This window comes from Arachis hypogaea, chromosome 9 (assembly GCF_003086295.3).
Source record: "Arachis hypogaea cultivar Tifrunner chromosome 9, arahy.Tifrunner.gnm2.J5K5, whole genome shotgun sequence".
Taxonomy (NCBI): Eukaryota; Viridiplantae; Streptophyta; class Magnoliopsida; order Fabales; family Fabaceae; genus Arachis; species Arachis hypogaea.
In genome coordinates, this window is record NC_092044.1 from 2,685,775 (window position 1) to 2,704,646 (window position 18,872).

Here is an 18,872-nt window from a genome sequence, read left to right on the forward strand (position 1 = left end):
GGATGATTCGAATGTCATGGTTGTTAGGGAACAAACGCCGTCGGAAGCGCTTGCAATGTGAGTTATCCAAGAATATTTCAACCTTATAACCTTATTATTTTCAAATACGTTGTTAACCTTTCATTTTTATTCTTGTTTAGAGTCCCGATCCAATTTTTTGTGCCGCCATCCCAGCAAACAACCACTGACGCAGATTCCGAACCAACCCCTATGCTACAGATTGAAGGGGCTAGAGAAACGTAAGAAAATAGTATTGGGTGTATATTTGTTTAGGGTTTGGGTGTATATTTGCTATGAGTTTGGGTGTATACTCTTCCTGATCGATTTTGTGCAACTGTGCAGCACTCCTGAAACCCCCAAACAACATCAAGAAACAACACCCAAGCTTCCCCCAGCTCCAACAAAAATGTAAGTTAATTAGACTAGAATCAATCTTTGCTTGTCATCCGTATATTCTTACTATTATTCTTATACATAATGATGCAGTCATCCAGACGCCGAGGAAGCTGCTGCCCTGTTGATGATGGCACGGACAGCAAGCTATGTTTCTAAAACAGATCTGCCGATGCCATCATTCAGCCTTGGATTGACAGATTCAAGCCAGGAGGGGGCATCGACGCAGGAGACAGAAAGGGAAAAATCTCCAGAAGCTGCAACTATGCTGGAACAATTGGACAGTTTGGTCCAAAAGTTAGCAAGCAGTGCGTCAAAGGGAAAAGACGAAAGTTCGCAAATTCGGAAGGAGACTGGGGGAGAAAGTTCTGCTAAGTTTGAAACACCGGGGGGAACAAATCAAATTCCGGATGATATGAAAGAAAAGTGCTACATCTGGGGGACGAGACTGAAGGAGGATGCAAAGGGTGATACTAACGAGTTTGAGGAGATATGCACTCTGACTGGCCAAGGACAGTACATTCTGATGAGAACGCACCTTGCATCCCTCCAGGCAAACAGTGATATAGAATGTCAGGTAATTTTAGACTAACATTAATGTTTTTACACCAAAGTCAACTGCAATGGTTATTAATTTAAAATTGATTTCTAGGTTGTATCTGCCATCTGCCTCATCCTAAACCAGAAAAAGGAAAAGAGGTTTCATGCACAAATATACTGTCTCCCCCCAGATATTGTGGTAAGTGTTACTTCTACGAACTTTGGGTGTATTTTATGCATGGATTTGGGTGTATTTGTTAGCTTAGATTGGGTGTAAGTTGTGTATTTTCATGTTTTCATTTCTTGTATTGCAATTCTTGCAGAGCATGGCACTTTCTGATCACCCAAAGGGGGAATTCATATCTCCAAAAACGAACAGAGAATTCAGGGTCGAAGCCTACCCCAATTTCATTCCCTTCATAGATAGGAAAAAATTAAGTTCGCATCCATATGTAAGTTTTTGTTTCGTAAATTTGTTAGTACGCTTATTTACTTATATGCCAAATAAAATAACAGACTGTTGAAATGTGGCAATCCTTCAGATTTTTGCTCCTGTTTGCCACTCGGGACATTGGTGGCTGTGGCTAATAAATACAAGAACGCGAAAATGTCAAATACTTGACCCGCTACACAAAAAAGCTCCAAGCGAAGAGAGAAAGCAGCTTAATAAATTCACTGTAAGTTCCCTCTGTCTTCTTTACTTTAATAGATAGGTCTATTTTGAAATTTGAGTTGGGTGTATATTCCATATTCGATTGGGTGTATCTTGTCCATTGATTCGGGTGTATTACTGACTTGTTTTGGTATTTAAGGGATATGTATTTTCGAGATTGATAGCATATGCCAGGGGGAAACCTCTCGAGAAAGGCGAGAAGGAGAAGGAAATTAAAGCCCCATATGTTAAAATTTCAGGCCAAAAAACAAGGTATAGATTTGTGACTCTGAACCTTAAACTTTCCTAAATGAGATTTCTAATTTATTTTCTTCGTTTTCAGCTATGACTGCGCTATTTACGTAATGAAGTGGCTTGAGTTAATAGAGCCGGAAAACATTAAAAAGGGGAAGTATGAATGGGATAACTGGACACAGGTAACTGTCTTTAGAACTATATAACTCTGTATTACTTTACTGAATTAATATTTCTGTTTAAACATAACATACTTTTTAATTGTAGGAGGAGGTGGACCACTACAGAGTGGAGTATGCTTCCCGGATACTATTCAGTGAGATTAATAGACAGAGAGATCACGCAATTAGAGAGAGTAGTGCTATAAGACTGTCAAAGCCATCCTCTGTATTATTGAGTCCGTTTTGTCAGATTAATTCTGAGGATATAGAAACTGGGTAGTTTGTAAATTGAACAAATGATGTAAATGTTTGCCATTCAATTTATTCAATGTATATTTTTTCCCATAGTTAAACTATCTGTGCTGCTAAACTGTCTGTGATGTATTCAAAAACTGTAGTACAGGTGGTAAAACATAAAGAAAAAAATCAAAGCATACGCATATTATAAATTGTTACACCCAACGCTAGTCTAATAATACACCCGAGGTTGAGTAAAAATATACACCCAATTGTCTGTGCTGTATTCAAAATGAATGAATTACATCTACTAAAATATGAAAAAAAAACATCAACTGAAATATACGCCCATAACCTGTGAATTTTTACAGCTTTTGTTCTATATGTATCTATATATGTGTCTATATGTAAATTGTCTATTAACAAAAATACACCCAAAGGTAACAGGGATTTTACACCCATACTCCCTATAACTATACACCCAAAGAGTTATCCCCTGCTGCTGGTACCCTGAACTGATAATTTATAACTTGTCCCTGGTATTGGCTGCTACTTGAATGCGCCGCTGATGCAGCATCAAACAGGTTTATCTGAATATAACACTCACGCATTAGCTAAACAATTAACTAGAAAAATAAACTCAATCGCCACAGATTTAAAGAACATTACATTTACCTCGCTTAAAACTTTTGTCTTCTTCTTCTTTGTGGCATTTGCAATCTGTTTCTCCAGCTTTGAACCTAGCCTGTTTTTTGGACGTCCTCTTGTTCGAATCCTTGGCGGGCTTTGAAGCTCGTTAACGGATTCCAAGTTGGCGTCTTCGTGGGATAAAGAAGATGTCCCCTTCCTTTTGGCTTTTACTGCTTCCATCTCGGCCATGACGTTATCGTACGCACGGTGCAGAATTGCAGTCAGCTCCTCCGATTCGGAGGCAAATTCGCAAATATTTTGCGAACGAAAAACCAATTGGTCGAACCTCTTGCTTCTTGGCTCCATCAGTGGCTCGTCGTGGCTGCTCTTGATGTGTGTGTGTCGCCTCTTTACCTTCTTGCTCCATCGTTCCAGTATGTACCTAGGGGACACTTGGCTTACTTGTTCGAAGCTTAACACGCTTAGTGCGTGACGGCACAGTATCCCTCTCGACTCGAATAATAAGCATTGGCATTTTACCTCGGCTGCAACTGAGTCGTAGGTAACCGCGAACTTGTCCAATATTGAGCTGGAAACTTGTTCTCCGACTTCGTATACTGAATAGCCTAGAGCGGAATTCTTTAATCTCGTGATGCAATTCACCTTTCCTCTGAATTGGGCTTGGACTTCCCTAAACTTTACTTGGGTGTACGCATCTTGAAACTGAGTTTCGATGGAGGATTTGGTTGCACATGGTATGACCGTATGAAAATCTGCAGCATCTGATTCTCTCTCTGCTTGCTCCCTGCTTCCGAGGCAATTATCGTACTGTTTGACGAACTGAATGAGCGAGCTGTTACGGGTGATGTACTTGTTAAAAAATGAATGCATGCTCTCGCTCCTTTGTGTGCTTCTCATCCCTGCCCAGAAGTGGTGGTCCAGATAGATAGGAACCCATATGTGACGGTCTTCGTACAGATCTGCATAATACACCCAAACACACACAGTAAAATACACCCGAGAGATAGTACAATTTACACCTCTGCTGCAGATTTTAAAAACACATTACCTGAGAGCCACTTGTTGTCCGCAAGACCAAAATTCACCAGAAAATCGTTCCAATTCCTATCGAATGAGTCTTTGCTGTGAGAGTTCCAAACAACATGGCTCATTTGTTGTTCGATATCGGCGTGTGCCTTGTACCCGTTTAATTTGCTTGGAATCTTCTTCATGATGTGCCAAATACACCAGCGGTGAACTGTTGTTGGCATACAGGCCTCTAAAGCCCTTTTCATTGATGCGCACTGATCGGTGAGAAACCCTTTCGGAGCGTTTCCTCCCATGCAACGAAGCCAGCATTGAAATAACCATTTGAATGATTCAATTTCTTCGTTCTTCATCAAAGAGCATCCGAGAAGTGTTGACTGGCCGTGGTGATTCACCCCGACAAAAGAACCACAGACCAAATTATACCTAAAACGAATTGCCATGGTCCAGAATGCAAAATCATTAGGTACACCCCAACAAATGCTTAGAATACACCCAATGACATAGCCAATATACACCTCTGCTGCGGATTAGTAAAAATAAATTAATTTAGCATCATAAAAAGGGACAGTTTGTTACCTGTTTGTATTGTAGGTGGTGTCGAATGAAATGACTTCTCCGAAATACTCACAGGCCGCTCTGCTTCTTGCGTCGGCCCAAAAGGCCAGCTTAATCGATTGATCCTCCTCGAGTTGGAGCTCGAAAAAGAAATTCGGATTCTTCTCTTTCATCCTTAATAAATATTTCCCGAATTCCTTTGCATCTTCTTGTTCGGAAACATTTCGCACTTCCCTGGTAATGTAATTCCTCACGTCATTTTCGATGAAATTTAACTCGCGGTGACCCCCGGCAGCCGCAACAAATGATTGGTAGGTTTTGCTTGGTCTGATACCGGCCTCGTCGTTATTCTCTATCGTACGACGAATGGACATGCTTAGTTCCCTGTGCTGTTTGAGCATCTCTGCTTTGCTTGGACAGCAGGGGTGTGAATGATCCAGCACAACCTTTGAAATGATCCAAGCACCGACATCCTTCAATGTGTGTATATAAATTCTTGCAGGACAGTTTAAACCGGCTGTCGGATTGGTCTTCTCGGTTGGAGATATTTTAGATTTCCATTTTCCCTCTCTGCTACATGTAATCAGTTGATTCTTAATCTCGTTTCCCTTCCTATTTGTGCACCGAACTCTTGTAGAGAAACCTGCAGCCTTGGCGTAGTTCCTGTAAAATTTTCTGGCATCTTCAAGGGTCCTAAAGGTCATTCCGACCTTTGGAACAAGCTCGTCATCAACAACAGAGAGAGGCTGCACAATAAACCGTGTCAGAACTGTGAATACACCCATAGATATGATACAAATACACCCAATCATGTCTTATATGATACACCCGAACCGAAACAACTCAACTACAGAATGACCTTTAAAGCCATAAACTGTGAATACACAGACTGCAGAATACACCATCTCAAAAACTAAAAACACACACAATCATGTCTGATATAATACATATAATTCAACTGAACAACAACAACTCAATTAAAAATAAAAAAAACCAGTAAAGTGTATATACACCCACACTTATAGCTAAAATACACCCAAAGAAGAGATTGATCTACACCCGAGCGTCTGCTATAAATTCCAGATAATTAAACAATGTTCAGCAATTTTTAAACTACACAATGCTATACAAATTACTGTAAATCAAACCTCAGGAACTTCGTTAGATTCAAATTCATAATCCACATCGCCTGGATTCAGCGCAGAATCTGAGCTTGAAGGATCCATTATCTTCAAAACGAGTTCGAACTTTGATTTCAGAAAACAACAAATCAAGAGAGAAAACGAAGCTCGAGTTGCAGAGAGAGAAAAAGAGAACGTAAACGAAGAACATACCAGTGAGAAAAGAAGAGGAAAAGATCGATGGAGAAGAATGAGGAAAACGCGCGAGAAGAAGAAGAACCAAATCTCAAAATAACGAAAACGAAGAAGGAAACAAATATTTTAAATTTGGAAGTTAGATATACGCGACATATTATATAGCGCGTGTAATCAACGTAGCTGGAGGAGCGAGTATCTTAAATTTATGATTTAATAAACTTGTAAAGCATACAAGCCCTAATGGCTTGTATGCAGAGCTTTTCCGTTATAATATACTAGAACAAACTATGAAAATTCAATTTATTTTTATTTTTTTATTTAAAAAATTTGAGAAAAAAGATATAATAATAAAAAATATAATTATAAAAAATTAATAAGAATAATGAAAGAAAAAATAAAAAAATAAATTGTGTCTCTGTTTCCTGTGGATGGGTACACAGTATACTAATTCAGTCTCTGGACACAATATCTCTATTCATATTTCATCTGTCAAATTTTGTGTCTTTGTATTCCTATTGTAAGCAAATGCAGCCTAAAGGATTAATTTTTTGCGAATTTGAACTTTATTTAAAGGTCTATATATAAGACGTGATTCGAACCTTGGACGAGTGAGTTGGCCACTCGATTAAGTTGGTCCATGTATTTTTTTATATGAAAACAGGCCTAAGGCCCATAAAGAACATGGCCAAAAAACAGAACTTCCGACCCAAAAACACAGAAAAGTCAACAAAATTGAGAATTTTTATTTTCAGAAAAGTTATTTTATTTGATTTCGATATCTTTTTTGTGGTTCACATTGCTTGCCTTTGAATATTGTGGTTCTCACTTCTCAGTCCCTGTCTCCGAACTCTCAACTCAGTGGCACTCATCTTGCAGCAGTGTACTGTTCCAAAGGTAAACAATTTTGCTTTTGGTATCTAACTTTCTTTTGATTTTCCTCAAATTTTGTTTCACTAAAAGACGAACTAACTATCTGATTTATTTATTTTTTCTTAATAACGATGATTCAGGTTTGTGGTAGCACTTTGGAGTTGGAAATGGCTTCCACTGTTGCAAGCTTGCTACCACCGTTGCTGGTTCATGGTCGACAATCACATGCTGTGACCATGCATAGTTTCCCCCTTTCTCCTCCTCTTTTTGGTAACCCTTTTTACTTGTTTGTATTTATTTTATTTTTAATTTCTAAGTTGAATTTTTTCCCCACATGCACTGTGCGTCTGCAAAGTTTGATTTCTTCAGTGATTGTCAATTCTTCAATTTTAAGCTTTGATTTAAGGTTTTTTTTTTCCTTCTAATTTTTTAATTTTTTATTTTATTTAAAGTGTAGTTAGTAACTTGGTATAAGTCCAATTGAATAACTTTTTTTTTTAAAGAAATCAAATTGTCTAATAAGTAATAACACAATGTACCATTAGAATATTTCCATCATAAAATTTGGTTGAAATAGATTCTATAGTAAAATGACAAATAAACTCGAGGATTTACATTTCAGACAGATTAGTCCTGAAGAGAAGAAAAAGTACCAATAAAGTTCTCTAGGATAACAAACGTAGATAAGTTAGTTCAAATTAAGATTTTTTATCCTAAACTCTAGACCCTAAACTGCCTAAAGTGGAAATTCTCAGGGGTTTATTTATCATTTTACTGTAGTTTTTATATGTACAATTCATCAAAGATGTTGTACTGGATTGGATTCAGTTTAAAAGATTATTATTGTATTTGTGATTTTAAAGTGTGATTTTAATGCACATTAAGATTACATTTGAACTTTTGTGTCTACGGATCAATTGTAACTATGTCCTAGTCATCATCATTCCCCATCTTTCATTTGATACCTATAACTTCTGCTGATGCATTTTATCACTGTTTTTGTATTCCGGATTCGATTTTTTTTGCCTGTTTTTATTTCGTAGAGAGACGAAACCATACTGCTTTTGTTGTGAAGGCTTCTGGAGATAGTTCTGAATCTTCTACTACTCTTACTGTTTTCAAGACGGTTCAGAATGTTGTGAGTTTCTCCTTCCACTCTTGTCTTTCTTTCAAAGGATAGAAAAGTGGACCATACAAATAAGTTGATGACTGTCTTTTTTCCCCTTTTCATTTAAAAACAGTGGGATAAACCTGAGGACCGGTTGGGACTAATTGGTTTAGGCTTTTCAGCTGTAGTAGCAGTTTGGGCATCAGCAAATTTGATCACGGTAATTTAAGTATTTAACTTGATCATTGAGATATCATGATCCAGACAAACATCTCTTGAGCCAGTTCACAATATATTCTTTTGTCAAAGTATCTTAACACAAATGGTATCTAGATATGTTGATTTTGAGTATCAAATTAGTCAAAGTGACATTTGTTTTCAAATATAGGGAGATTGTCTATTGAATATTATTTGCAGCATTCTAATATTGTTTTTGCCTTTGTGAATTTTGTACATAGGCTGTTGACAAATTACCAATTATCCCTACTGCACTAGAATTAATTGGGATACTATTTACTGCGGTAGGTGATTACAGATTGAATCCTCTATTTATATTCTTAATGTGCTTAATGTTGTATAGTAATATAAACTTCTCTTTTTATTTCAGTGGTTTACATATCGATATCTTTTGTTCAAGCCCGACAGGTAAGTATTATTGCTCACCTTCATCTTGATATTGACTACATCATAATATTAATAGCATTGGTCCAAATCTACGTCAAAGGACTAATTATAACCATGCAAAATTGGTTGATGATTAAAGCTACCTTGTAAAGAGACTAACCTGTCTCAATTATAGTGGTTAATGATTTTTTTCCCTACAATACTTTCTTAAATCGGATCTTTTTTGCTTGTCCTTTGTGACAGAGATCTCAATAAATTGGCTAGTATTGTACCTAATTTGCAAGCAATTTCATTTGAATGCTTTTTACTTACACAGGGAAGAGCTCTTTAGAATCCTGAACAAGTCAGTATCAGATATTTTGGGCCAGTAATTTGTGCTTCCAAAATGTTCCTGTAGATTGCAATTTTAAGTGTAGATTACGAGTTGCTGTAAAAGTTCTTCTGTTGGAGGATTGGGTGAAAAGATGCAGCAAGAATTGTAGAAAGGGTCTTGTTTGTAGGGTGAATGATCAATGTGTTACACATCAATGAATTAAAGCTTGCATCTATTTGCTTAAGCTTCTTTTTCACCGGAAACACTTAAATAGGAAGGGTGAGATCACCTTTCTACATAGATCAAATAAATCATGTTTTTATCATAAATTATGTTGATAGATAATTCATTAATAAGAGTTATATCTAACTATCCTTTCGCATCTCGCCCCCTAAAATAATCCAAAAAATATGGTGAAGTGTGAACTAATATAACATGTATATATGCACTCACAAATTTAAGGCCAATTTTGTCATAGATAATTGCATGTGATTTTCAAATCAAGCTGTCCCTGTGAAAGAAAGATACTTAGAACGCATTTAAATATAGTTATTCCATGCTAGTAGTATTATTCCAAATGTTTATTCATTAACTAATCAACCCTTATTTTTCTATGAGAAATTCATGCTTTTATAATCATCTTTTGGTTGTGTAAGTAATATAAAAGTTATGCTTGTGAGTATGAAAATATTTTATATAAAATTCTATATAAGGAATATAATGTTTGGTCGTTACACCGGATATGTTGATATCTTAAAAGTTAGAACTCCATTATTTTATCCTTTAAACGACAAAATTCCAGATTTCATATGCATCAATATTAAACTCTAAATTTAATACTTTTCAGAAGATGGCAATATAAAATTATAATATCACTTCATACAAAAATAAAGTACTTAAATATGTTTTAATTTCTAAAAAATATTGGGAACTTTTATTTTGAAACATATAAAAATAATTGATAATTGAATTTGGTTCAAATATTTCAAATAATATGTTTGTCATAAACATATTCAAAATTGGGACAATTTATTTCAAATCCTTCTATATATAATAGTCTGAACTCCTGAAACTAATTTATCATAATTTTCTAGGATTAATATTAAAGCCAAATATTATCTTAAAAACGACTAAAATCAAAGTTCATCATTTATATATAAAAAAATATATTTAAGCCAATAATTATATATAGAAAATGAGAGGTTGTGTAACCTTTTTTCCCCTAACAATTTCACCCACCAAATATTTTAATTTTTTAAATTGAGAAATGAAAAAAAAAAAAATTGATTGCATTGCAAAGCGATACCTACAGTCAGAACCGAAAAAAAGCGCATAACGCCATAGTTTTTTATTTTGCAGAGTTCATCAAAGAAACAAAAATCGAACCCGCGTTCTCCAATTACATACCCTCCAAAAAAAAAAAATTGCACTTTATTTTGCTTCATTTTTACCCCACAATTTATGTTTTTCCCTTTTTTTTTTTTCCAGAAAATACCAAAGGAAAATAGATGTTATGTACAGATTTTAAATGTTTCTGTTGTAAATGAAAGTGCTGATCAATAATGCGTTGAAGCTTAACAAGTTCAATTTTTGATACTATGTTTTGATTCCCTGGATCCAACGCACTCGCTTCATTAAGGTTTGTTTCTTTTTTATGAATTAAATTTCTCAGCATTCATCAATGTCTTTCTTTTACCAATTTTCATGGCTATACAATGAGTTACATGATTTAGATTCCATTTTTTTTAAATTTGTTTGTGTTATTTTGATGTTCTCCATTTTCTGGTATCTGAAATTTGAAGAACGTGGTGCGTTTTTGAATTGGTAATGTGCATTATGGGGAGGGTTTTATCTGAAACTGAAATTGTGGAAGTGGTTGTTCTTTGAATGGTAATGTGCATAACTGGATTGGAATTTAATCTGAAATTGCAATTGGAGAAGTGTCTGTGTTTGTAACTGGCAATGTGCATAATGTGTAGGCTTTGTTTTGGTTTCAGCGGCAGAGATGGCGTGGTTTAGTACGAACAACACATGGCGTAGCTTCCCGGATTTGGCGGGAGCGGTGAATAAGCTTCAGGAGAGTGTGAAGAATATCGAGAAGAATTTCGATAGTGCTCTCGGGCTTGAGGAGAATTCTGAATCCAGCAATGAAGGTAATTTATTTGCATTGTTCAAGTTCCAAGCACTGCTCTATGTGTTCTGTCCGAATGGGGTTCCTATGATGACATGGGAGTTTCATAATTGAGATAATAAGTAGATGCAGAGTTTGCTGGTTAGTGTTGGTAGTAATGTTAAGATCAATGATATTATTGAATTTTGAAATGCAATGTGCTTGCTTTTGGTAGGAATCTTTTGCACTGATTCTACTTCTGGAAATTGTATGTCTTTCAGCTTCAGGGTCATGGACTTTACGCCGAGATCCAAAAGCATTGTTTAATCCTGTTATGGCATTTATGGGGAATAATGGTGAGGAAAACACTGATGAAAAATCAGAACAACTAGAATCCCCTCAACAAGAATCTGAACCTAAGAAATCATTGGATAAACCGGTGTCTCCAGATGATGTACCTGTTGCTGAGAAAAAAGAAACCACTGTTGCTGAGGAAAAAGAAGGATTGCAAGACGAGAATGCAGCCCTTGTTACTACTGAAGAAACCTTTGGTGAGAAAAAAGAAGGATTCCAAGAAGATAATGCAGCCATTGTTACTACTGAAGAAACCACTATTTCCAAGAAAAAAGAAGGATTCCAAAATGATAACGCAGCCCTTGATACTGCTGAAGAAACCACTGGTGTGGAAAAAGAAACCACCGTCGCTGAGGAAAAGGAAGGATTGGAAAATGATAAAGCAGCCGTTGTTACTACTGAAGAAATCACCGATAAGAAAAAAGACACCACTATTGCTGAGAAAACTGAAGGATTTGAAAATGATAGCACAGCCGTTGTCAATACTGAAGAAACCGCTGTTCAAGAAGTGAATGAAGCAGAGAAGGTAGAAGAAGAAGGTGGTGAACAGATGGAGTCTGCAGATGAAAACACAACCCATGCCACAGCTGACGAAACAACTGTCTTGGAAAAGAATGAAGTGCTTAAAGTAGAAGTAGAAGATGGTGAGCGGAAAGAATTAGCAGATGGAACAACTATTCAGAATTTGGACCATGGAAGTGAAGAACACCAACTACCTGAGATGCCTGTGGATTTGTCTGAACTCAACATCCAGCATGCTAAGAGTTTGGATCCTGATCCTGTTGTCATTAATCAAGAAAATGAGATTGCCGAAGCGAGAACTACCGAGAGTTTATTGTCAATGCAACCCATGCCTGTTAATCTTGGAGAGGATCAAGTTGAGGGTAGTACGAGTGATCCTGGTGAGTCACAAGGTACGAGTGATGTGCAACAAAAAAATCAAGTGGAGGCAAATGAGGAAAGTCAAGAAGAGAGGGTGCAAGCAGAAGAAAGTGTGGAGAGAGTTTCTTCCATTCAACCTGAGATATCAGGTGATAGCGACAAAAAAGACAAGGCTGATACTTCTGTTGCACATGCTATGGCTGTTGAGGAAAATGATGCTGCCAGGCATTCACATATTGAAATTTTGTCCAGCTTTAGTCCATCAAATGAATCTTCTGAGGTGGTATCTGAATTAAGTTTGCATGAAAATGAAGCAACTCATGAAGCAAAGGAAGTATATCATAAAGTCAATGATGTCAAAACTGACACTAGAGAGCAGCATTTGCAGTCTGTTACAAATATGTCTGTCTCAGATTCTATGCTTGAAGTGGAGAGGCTGAAGAGGGATATGAAAATGATGGAAGCTGCACTTCAAGGTGCTGCCAGGCAAGCTCAGGTATTTCTGCCCATAATCATGATAGTGCAAAAGGATTTTCTGATGCACATTTCATTTTAATTTTCTGAATATACATTGGATTACACATGATGATGAAGATTATTAAATGGTAGTCAGATAGTTAAGTTTTAATCAAATTGAAAATGGACAAATTCAATATTTTATTTTTCCACATGTTATGTGATACACATTAGAATTGAAATTTTTAAAATTTTCGGTATAGAAAAAAAAAAAAAAACTTGAATTTAAACCCCCTCTCACTTATTCTTGAATTTTTTTAACCTCTTAATGGACTGGCTAGCCTACCAAACATGGATGTGTACCCTTGACGTAGCCTATCAAGGGATAACATCTGATTTCAGCTAGCTAAAGATGTTGCAATGTTTACAACAGAAATAAAAAAAGAAAGAAAAGAAAAGAATAGATGATACAATTATCTTACTAGCACTAGCAAGGTGGAGTTTCCATGAATCACTAAAATGATTTGATTTTGCCTTTTTATTGGATCTCTCCATCTGTTATTGGAGCTGCATGGGTGGTCTGTTTACTCAACATTTCAAACTCCTATGTTAATCTTTTGCAGACATTATTGTGTTTTCACATTTTATTACAATTCTGCAATCTTGAAATTTTTGTTAATTCTCTTTCAGGCTAAAGCGGACGAAATTGCAAAATTAATGAATGAAAATGAACACTTAAAAGGCGTGATTCAGGATTTAAAGGTATAGTTCCTTTTTATGGCACCTAACTCCTGGCATGATATTATGATTTTTAATGCTCAATCTTCTCATTGATACATCCATTCCATATGGTTTGCTAGTCCTTACATTTATTTGTGCATTTAACTGTTTTTTCATGCGATTGTCTAATACGCATGCTAATTGTCTAATCTGCTGTGAAATACTCTATCTCATGTTTTGTTGTGCTTCTCATATGCTTGATCTCTCTAAAGTTGTTACACATTTTTGTTTGTTTCTTTTACTTTTGTAAATTGTAAGTATAAAAGTGCTTTTGACCACTCGGTTATAGTTGCATAAAAAACCAACTTGGGTTGGTCTAGTAGTTAGCTCACTAGTCCGCTTAAGCAAGTGTTGGGAGTTCGAATCCCGCCTTGTGCATGCAGCAATTCATTGGTCAGCGGCAAACCTTAAAATGTAGCTCAGATCTGTGACAAATTAGTCCTTGGCTTGCCGGGTTTAGGGATACTGTGGGAAACGAAAAAAAAAAACCTTCAATGGAGATAATTGGTAAAAGCCATTCAAATTTTTCTACATATGTTATTTGTTATATCATTATCAGATCTGATGAAGTATTTTGTTTTAATCTTTTGGATATCTTCTTTCCCCCCCCCCCCCCCCCCCCAATCTTTTTTTTTGCTTCTGATTCCCTTTGAAGTTTGATCTGTTTATATTCAATTGTTGATGATCGTGGAACAGAAAAAATCCAATGATGCAGAGATGGAGCATTTGCGAGAGGAATACCATCAGAAGGTTGGAACTCTTGAGAGAAAGGTAACTGGGTAATAATTTGTATGAATTTAAATTTATCAAAGTTATAATTTACCTTTTAGCCATAGCTATCAATAAGATATGCTGCAAATGACTGGTTATGATTTATCAAAGCTTTTATTGATTGTATATGAATAATCACAGGTGTATGCTCTCACGAAGGAAAGGGATACGCTTCGACGGGAGCAGAATAAAAGAAGTGATGCTGCTGCTCTCTTGAAGGAAAAAGATGAAATAATTACTCAAGTTATGGCAGAAGGTAGGGCAGTTGGACATTTTCAACTTGAATTTAATATTTGGAATTCTTCCCTGCTTTGAGTTCATTTTTGAAATAAGTGGCACTGTCTTGTTTGATGGCGTTTGTAAATTTGATCAAGATCAAATTAAATCCAATTAAAATTTGATCTGTTCAGTCTTCTTTTCCTTTTGGGCCTAGTGCCCTCCACTGTAATATATAAATAAAAAAAAATCCAATTAAAATTTCCATATGCAATGTATTAAATTTTCTTATCTTGTGTTGACAAATGAATAATATATTTGAGGGACATTTCTATTGTAGTTACAATTGGATATCTTAGAGGTCCCTTTTTATGTTAGAATGTATCTCATCTCAGGTGAAGAGCTTTCCAGAAAGCAGGCTATTCAAGAATCGACAATTAGGAAATTAAGGGCTCAGGTATGCAGCCTACTTGCTGCATTTGTTTTTTCTAAAAATTCATATTTTGTTGCTCCTACATCAACTAATCAATGTTTCATTTATTTATTTTTAAAAATATAGATTAGAGAACTTGAGGAGGAGAAGAAAGGTTTGGCTACTAAACTTCAGGTAATTGGACGATGAAAAATTTTCTTGAAATTTTTATTACCTTTGTAATGATCTGAATAGGTTTAAGTATCTTCAATAAGCAAGCAATTCTAGAGATACAAATTTCATGCATTATATCTATAGTATAGAACTGATTCCTTGAACTTTACTATTTGAGCTTAGTTCTTCTGGTTTTTCGTCCCCTTGCCAAATGTTTCCTCTATGATATAATTAATCTAAATGAAGTCCTGTCTTACTCCATGTAGTTTTTGAACAGCCATAACTTTTATAAAAGATATTTATGATTTATGGGGTGCTACCAGTTCCTTAACTTTTTTTTAGCAAAAATTGTGACAATGCTAATGTCTACCGGTTCTTTAATTGCTGTTAATCCAGGCAGAAGAGAATAAAGTAGAAAGTATCAAAAGGGACAAGATGGCTACTGAGAATTTGTTACAAGAAACAATGGAGAAGCATCAAGCAGAGCTTGCAACACAGAAAGAATATTACAGTAATGCTTTGGCAGCTGCTAAGGAGGCTGAAGCATTAGCAGAGGCACGTGCCAACAATGAAGCAAGAACTGAACTAGAGAATCGTCTAAGAGAGGCTGAGGATCGTGAATCTGCTCTGGTCCAGGCTCTTGAAGAATTAAGGCAAACCTTAACTAGAAAGGATCAACAGGTTTGCTTGTTTGGTGTTTTTTTTTTAATACCAAGTTGATATCTATCCAGGATCTCGATTTAAGGTTTTTAGCATCTTAATCCATTTTTAGGCAATCTTCAAAGAAGATATGCTCCGCAAAGACATTGAGGATCTTAAAAAGCGCTACCAGGTGTGCTCTCTTGCTTTCTTAATGTGCTTAAATTGTTTAACTTTGATTGCTGCTTTTCCCGGTTTTCTTTATGGTGTAGCATCTTAACTGCTGCTTTTGCAGTATGCGTAATTTGTTTATTGTTTTATCTAGGCAAGTGAAAGACGGTGCGAGGAACTGATTATGCAAGTTCCAGAATCCACAAGGCCACTTTTGAGGCAAATTGAAGCCATGCAGGTAAATAAACAGTTACATATGTGATTCAAGATTTCTTTTTATTCATCATTTGGTTCATTTGCATGCAATCTGTATTTGACTAGAATTCACCATGATAACAGGAAGCAAACTCCAGAAAGGCAGAAGCTTGGGCTGCTGTTGAAAGAAATCTCAGTTCTAGACTTGAGGTCCTTAAAATACTTTCTTGAGTTAAATGTGGAATTATCCCCTTTGATATTATTGTTTATTATTTTATCTTTTCCTATTTACTCCACAGGAAGCAGAAGCTAAAGCTGCCGCCGCCGAGGAACGTGAGCGTTCGGTGAATGAACGCTTATCTCAAACCTTGTCCCGAATCAATGTTCTTGATGCTCAGGTTCTCTCACTTATTGAGTGAAATTATGTCTATAATGGTGATCTTACATAAATGTGACTTACTTTTGCAATGAACTACAGATTTCATGTCTTAGAGCCGAACAGACTCAGTTAAATAGGACACTTGAAAAGGAGAGACAAAGAGCGGCAGAAAGTAGGCAGGAGTACCTTGCTTCAAAGGAGGATGCCGACACCCAAGAAGGTCGTGTAAGAAGGCTTGAGCTAGAGATCAGGGAACTCAGGCAGAAACACAAGAAAGAGTTACAGGATGCATTGGTGGAAAGAGAATATCTGCAGCAGGAGATAGAGAAAGAAAAGGCAGCTCGGTTGGATCTGGAGAGGACTTCTCGTCTTCATTCTGCTCAATTATCCGATCAAAGAATGACAACAAAGCAAAATTCTGCCTTTGAGAATGGTTTGTTTACTCTACCCTTGTTTACATTGCTGGTCTGTGGTGTTTTTCTATGATACACTTTATTATGTAGGCAACCTGTCTCGGAAAGTCTCTAGGTCAAGCTCGCTGGCAAGCATGGGAGAAAGCTACTTTCTGCAAGCATCATTGGACTCATCTGGGAGTTTCTCCGAGAGGAGAAACTCTGGAGAGGGCATGAGTCCTTACTATATGAGGAGCATGACACCCAGTGCTTTTGAGTCAGCACTTCGTCAGAAAGAGAACGAACTTGCTTCATACATGTCACGATTGGTAATATTCATTGCCTTTGTTCCTTGAATTAATATTTGAAACTAAAGCTTCCACTCCACTTTATTTTCCCTTTTTGTCGTGAACTTGTCATAATGCCTGTTATAGATTAAGCTGTTAAATCCAACAAGTAATCCTGATGGCATTTTTTCAATCTAAAAACTTTCAGGCATCAATGGAATCTATTCGTGATTCTCTGTCTGAGGAATTGGTCAAAATGACGGAGCAGGTGGGTTTGGTTTGAGCTTATTTTTTAGAATCTACTGGCACTGAGCTTTTTTTTAGAATTTACTGGTACTGTTGTTGTTAAGCATGATTTGTGCACACTCGCTGCAGTGTGAAAAGTTGCGCGCGGAGGCATCCATGTTACCTAGTGTAAGAGCAGAGCTAGATGCACTGAGGAGGAGGCACTCTGCTGCGTTGGAGTTGATGGGCGAACGTGATGAAGAGGTACTTTTTAACTACGACTTTTGCTTTTCGTTGAAACAAAATTGTTAGACAAATTTCGGCTTTTGCTTTTTAACTACGGCCAATGTTATGGTTGTATAGCAACTTCTCTATTTTTCCTTTTAAATCCTCCTGTTTAAAGGGAGTGTGTCACATGAGAGCAATGCCTACAAATCGACAATGAGAGATGAGAACATGAATTCTGGACTGTATAACTATAACCATGCACTGATGGTCAAGATTGGATACAACAATTGGTGACCACTTTGTTCTCACTGATTTACTCAACAGAACTAGGAAAAATAATTAACATGTGCCCTGAAGTAAAATGATGCAAATAGAAAAAAATTTTAAGAAAAAGAAAAGGAAGAGAGGTTTCAAACTTAGTTTTCTATATCTTAGCTGTTATATCTGCTTGTATTTTGACAAAGAAAAGAATTACTACTTTTTATCTAAAAAGTTGAGTGTATGTAGCTGGAGGAACTTCGCGCGGATATCGTGGACTTGAAGGAAATGTACAGAGAACAAGTCAACTTACTTGTTAGTAAGGTATATAACATTCATCAGAAATGTAACTGAAATCCTCATTTAACGCTTCATTGATTCTTATAAGTCTAATAGATGTTGTAAAATACTCCTTCCATTTATATTGATGGTTGTTCTGACTTTTTTAGTACATTTTTTAGTACATTCATATATTGATACACTTGATACAATATATCTAGATTAGTAGATTTATGAATGTAACAGAAAAGTCAAAATGATTCTTAGTATGGAATGGATGGAATACTTTAGTACAAAATATCACTTCTTTTATTGTGCCATTCTGGAATTCTTACCCTTGCTATTCATGTTTACAGATTCAAAGGATGAGTTCATAAATAGTGGCTAACTGAGCTGTAAGAAAGCTTAGCTGTAAATTGAAGATTAATGCATGCTCTATATCTTGATTCTCTCTTGGCCATAGTTATTCAAAGTCACCCTTGTCAAAAGTGTAACTTGTATTCTTACAAGAAAAGAAATGGGGAATAAAAATAAATGTAATTTTGTTTTTTTTTTTATTTGCAGAATTTTGTATAGCTAATCTATTATCAAATTTAAACATGTATCTTCTGGTTGAGATAAATAGATAATTACTATTTTTTGGTGGGAATTGTGTGATTGGAAAATTTTGAATATGGTTATACATGTACATATACAATCCTTTGAATATTTGATGATATTATATTCTTTTTCACTTGTGCCTGATAAATAGATTATATAATTCCTTGGTTGTAGTCATTAAATAAATCATGTCATATTGATTATGTTTGTTGGTAGTTATCTTTTTATTAGATCTCTTTTCTTACAATAATCAGAAGATAAAGAATTTTTTTGGGTTACATATTAGTTATCTTAACTACGCTGCAGACAATACCCATTTCATGCAACAAAATGAAGATGCATGTGCAAATGTAAGCA

The 18,872-nt window shown here is 36.0% G+C and overlaps 2 protein-coding genes across 2 annotated transcripts; both read left to right on the forward strand.

The window, feature by feature from the left end:
* Positions 1 to 6,402: 6,402 nt before the first annotated feature.
* LOC112709897 (protein CURVATURE THYLAKOID 1C, chloroplastic) lies at positions 6,403 to 9,036 on the forward strand. The gene is made up of 7 exons (XM_025761883.3): positions 6,403 to 6,686; positions 6,803 to 6,932; positions 7,706 to 7,800; positions 7,904 to 7,990; positions 8,229 to 8,291; positions 8,378 to 8,415; positions 8,711 to 9,036. Exons 2-7 carry the CDS (start codon positions 6,830 to 6,832, stop codon positions 8,763 to 8,765), a joined length of 441 nt encoding a protein of 146 aa, XP_025617668.1. The 5' UTR covers positions 6,403 to 6,686; positions 6,803 to 6,829; the 3' UTR covers positions 8,766 to 9,036.
* On the forward strand, positions 8,711 to 18,648 carry LOC112709898 (golgin candidate 5). The gene is made up of 20 exons (XM_025761884.3): positions 8,711 to 8,986; positions 10,067 to 10,346; positions 10,705 to 10,860; positions 11,099 to 12,549; positions 13,200 to 13,271; positions 13,986 to 14,060; positions 14,202 to 14,316; positions 14,672 to 14,733; positions 14,836 to 14,883; positions 15,259 to 15,543; positions 15,635 to 15,694; positions 15,827 to 15,910; positions 16,012 to 16,077; positions 16,167 to 16,265; positions 16,346 to 16,679; positions 16,750 to 16,967; positions 17,134 to 17,193; positions 17,301 to 17,414; positions 17,886 to 17,960; positions 18,272 to 18,648. Exons 3-20 carry the CDS (start codon positions 10,713 to 10,715, stop codon positions 18,290 to 18,292), a joined length of 3,387 nt encoding a protein of 1,128 aa, XP_025617669.1. The 5' UTR covers positions 8,711 to 8,986; positions 10,067 to 10,346; positions 10,705 to 10,712; the 3' UTR covers positions 18,293 to 18,648.
* Positions 18,649 to 18,872: the final 224 nt, after the last annotated feature.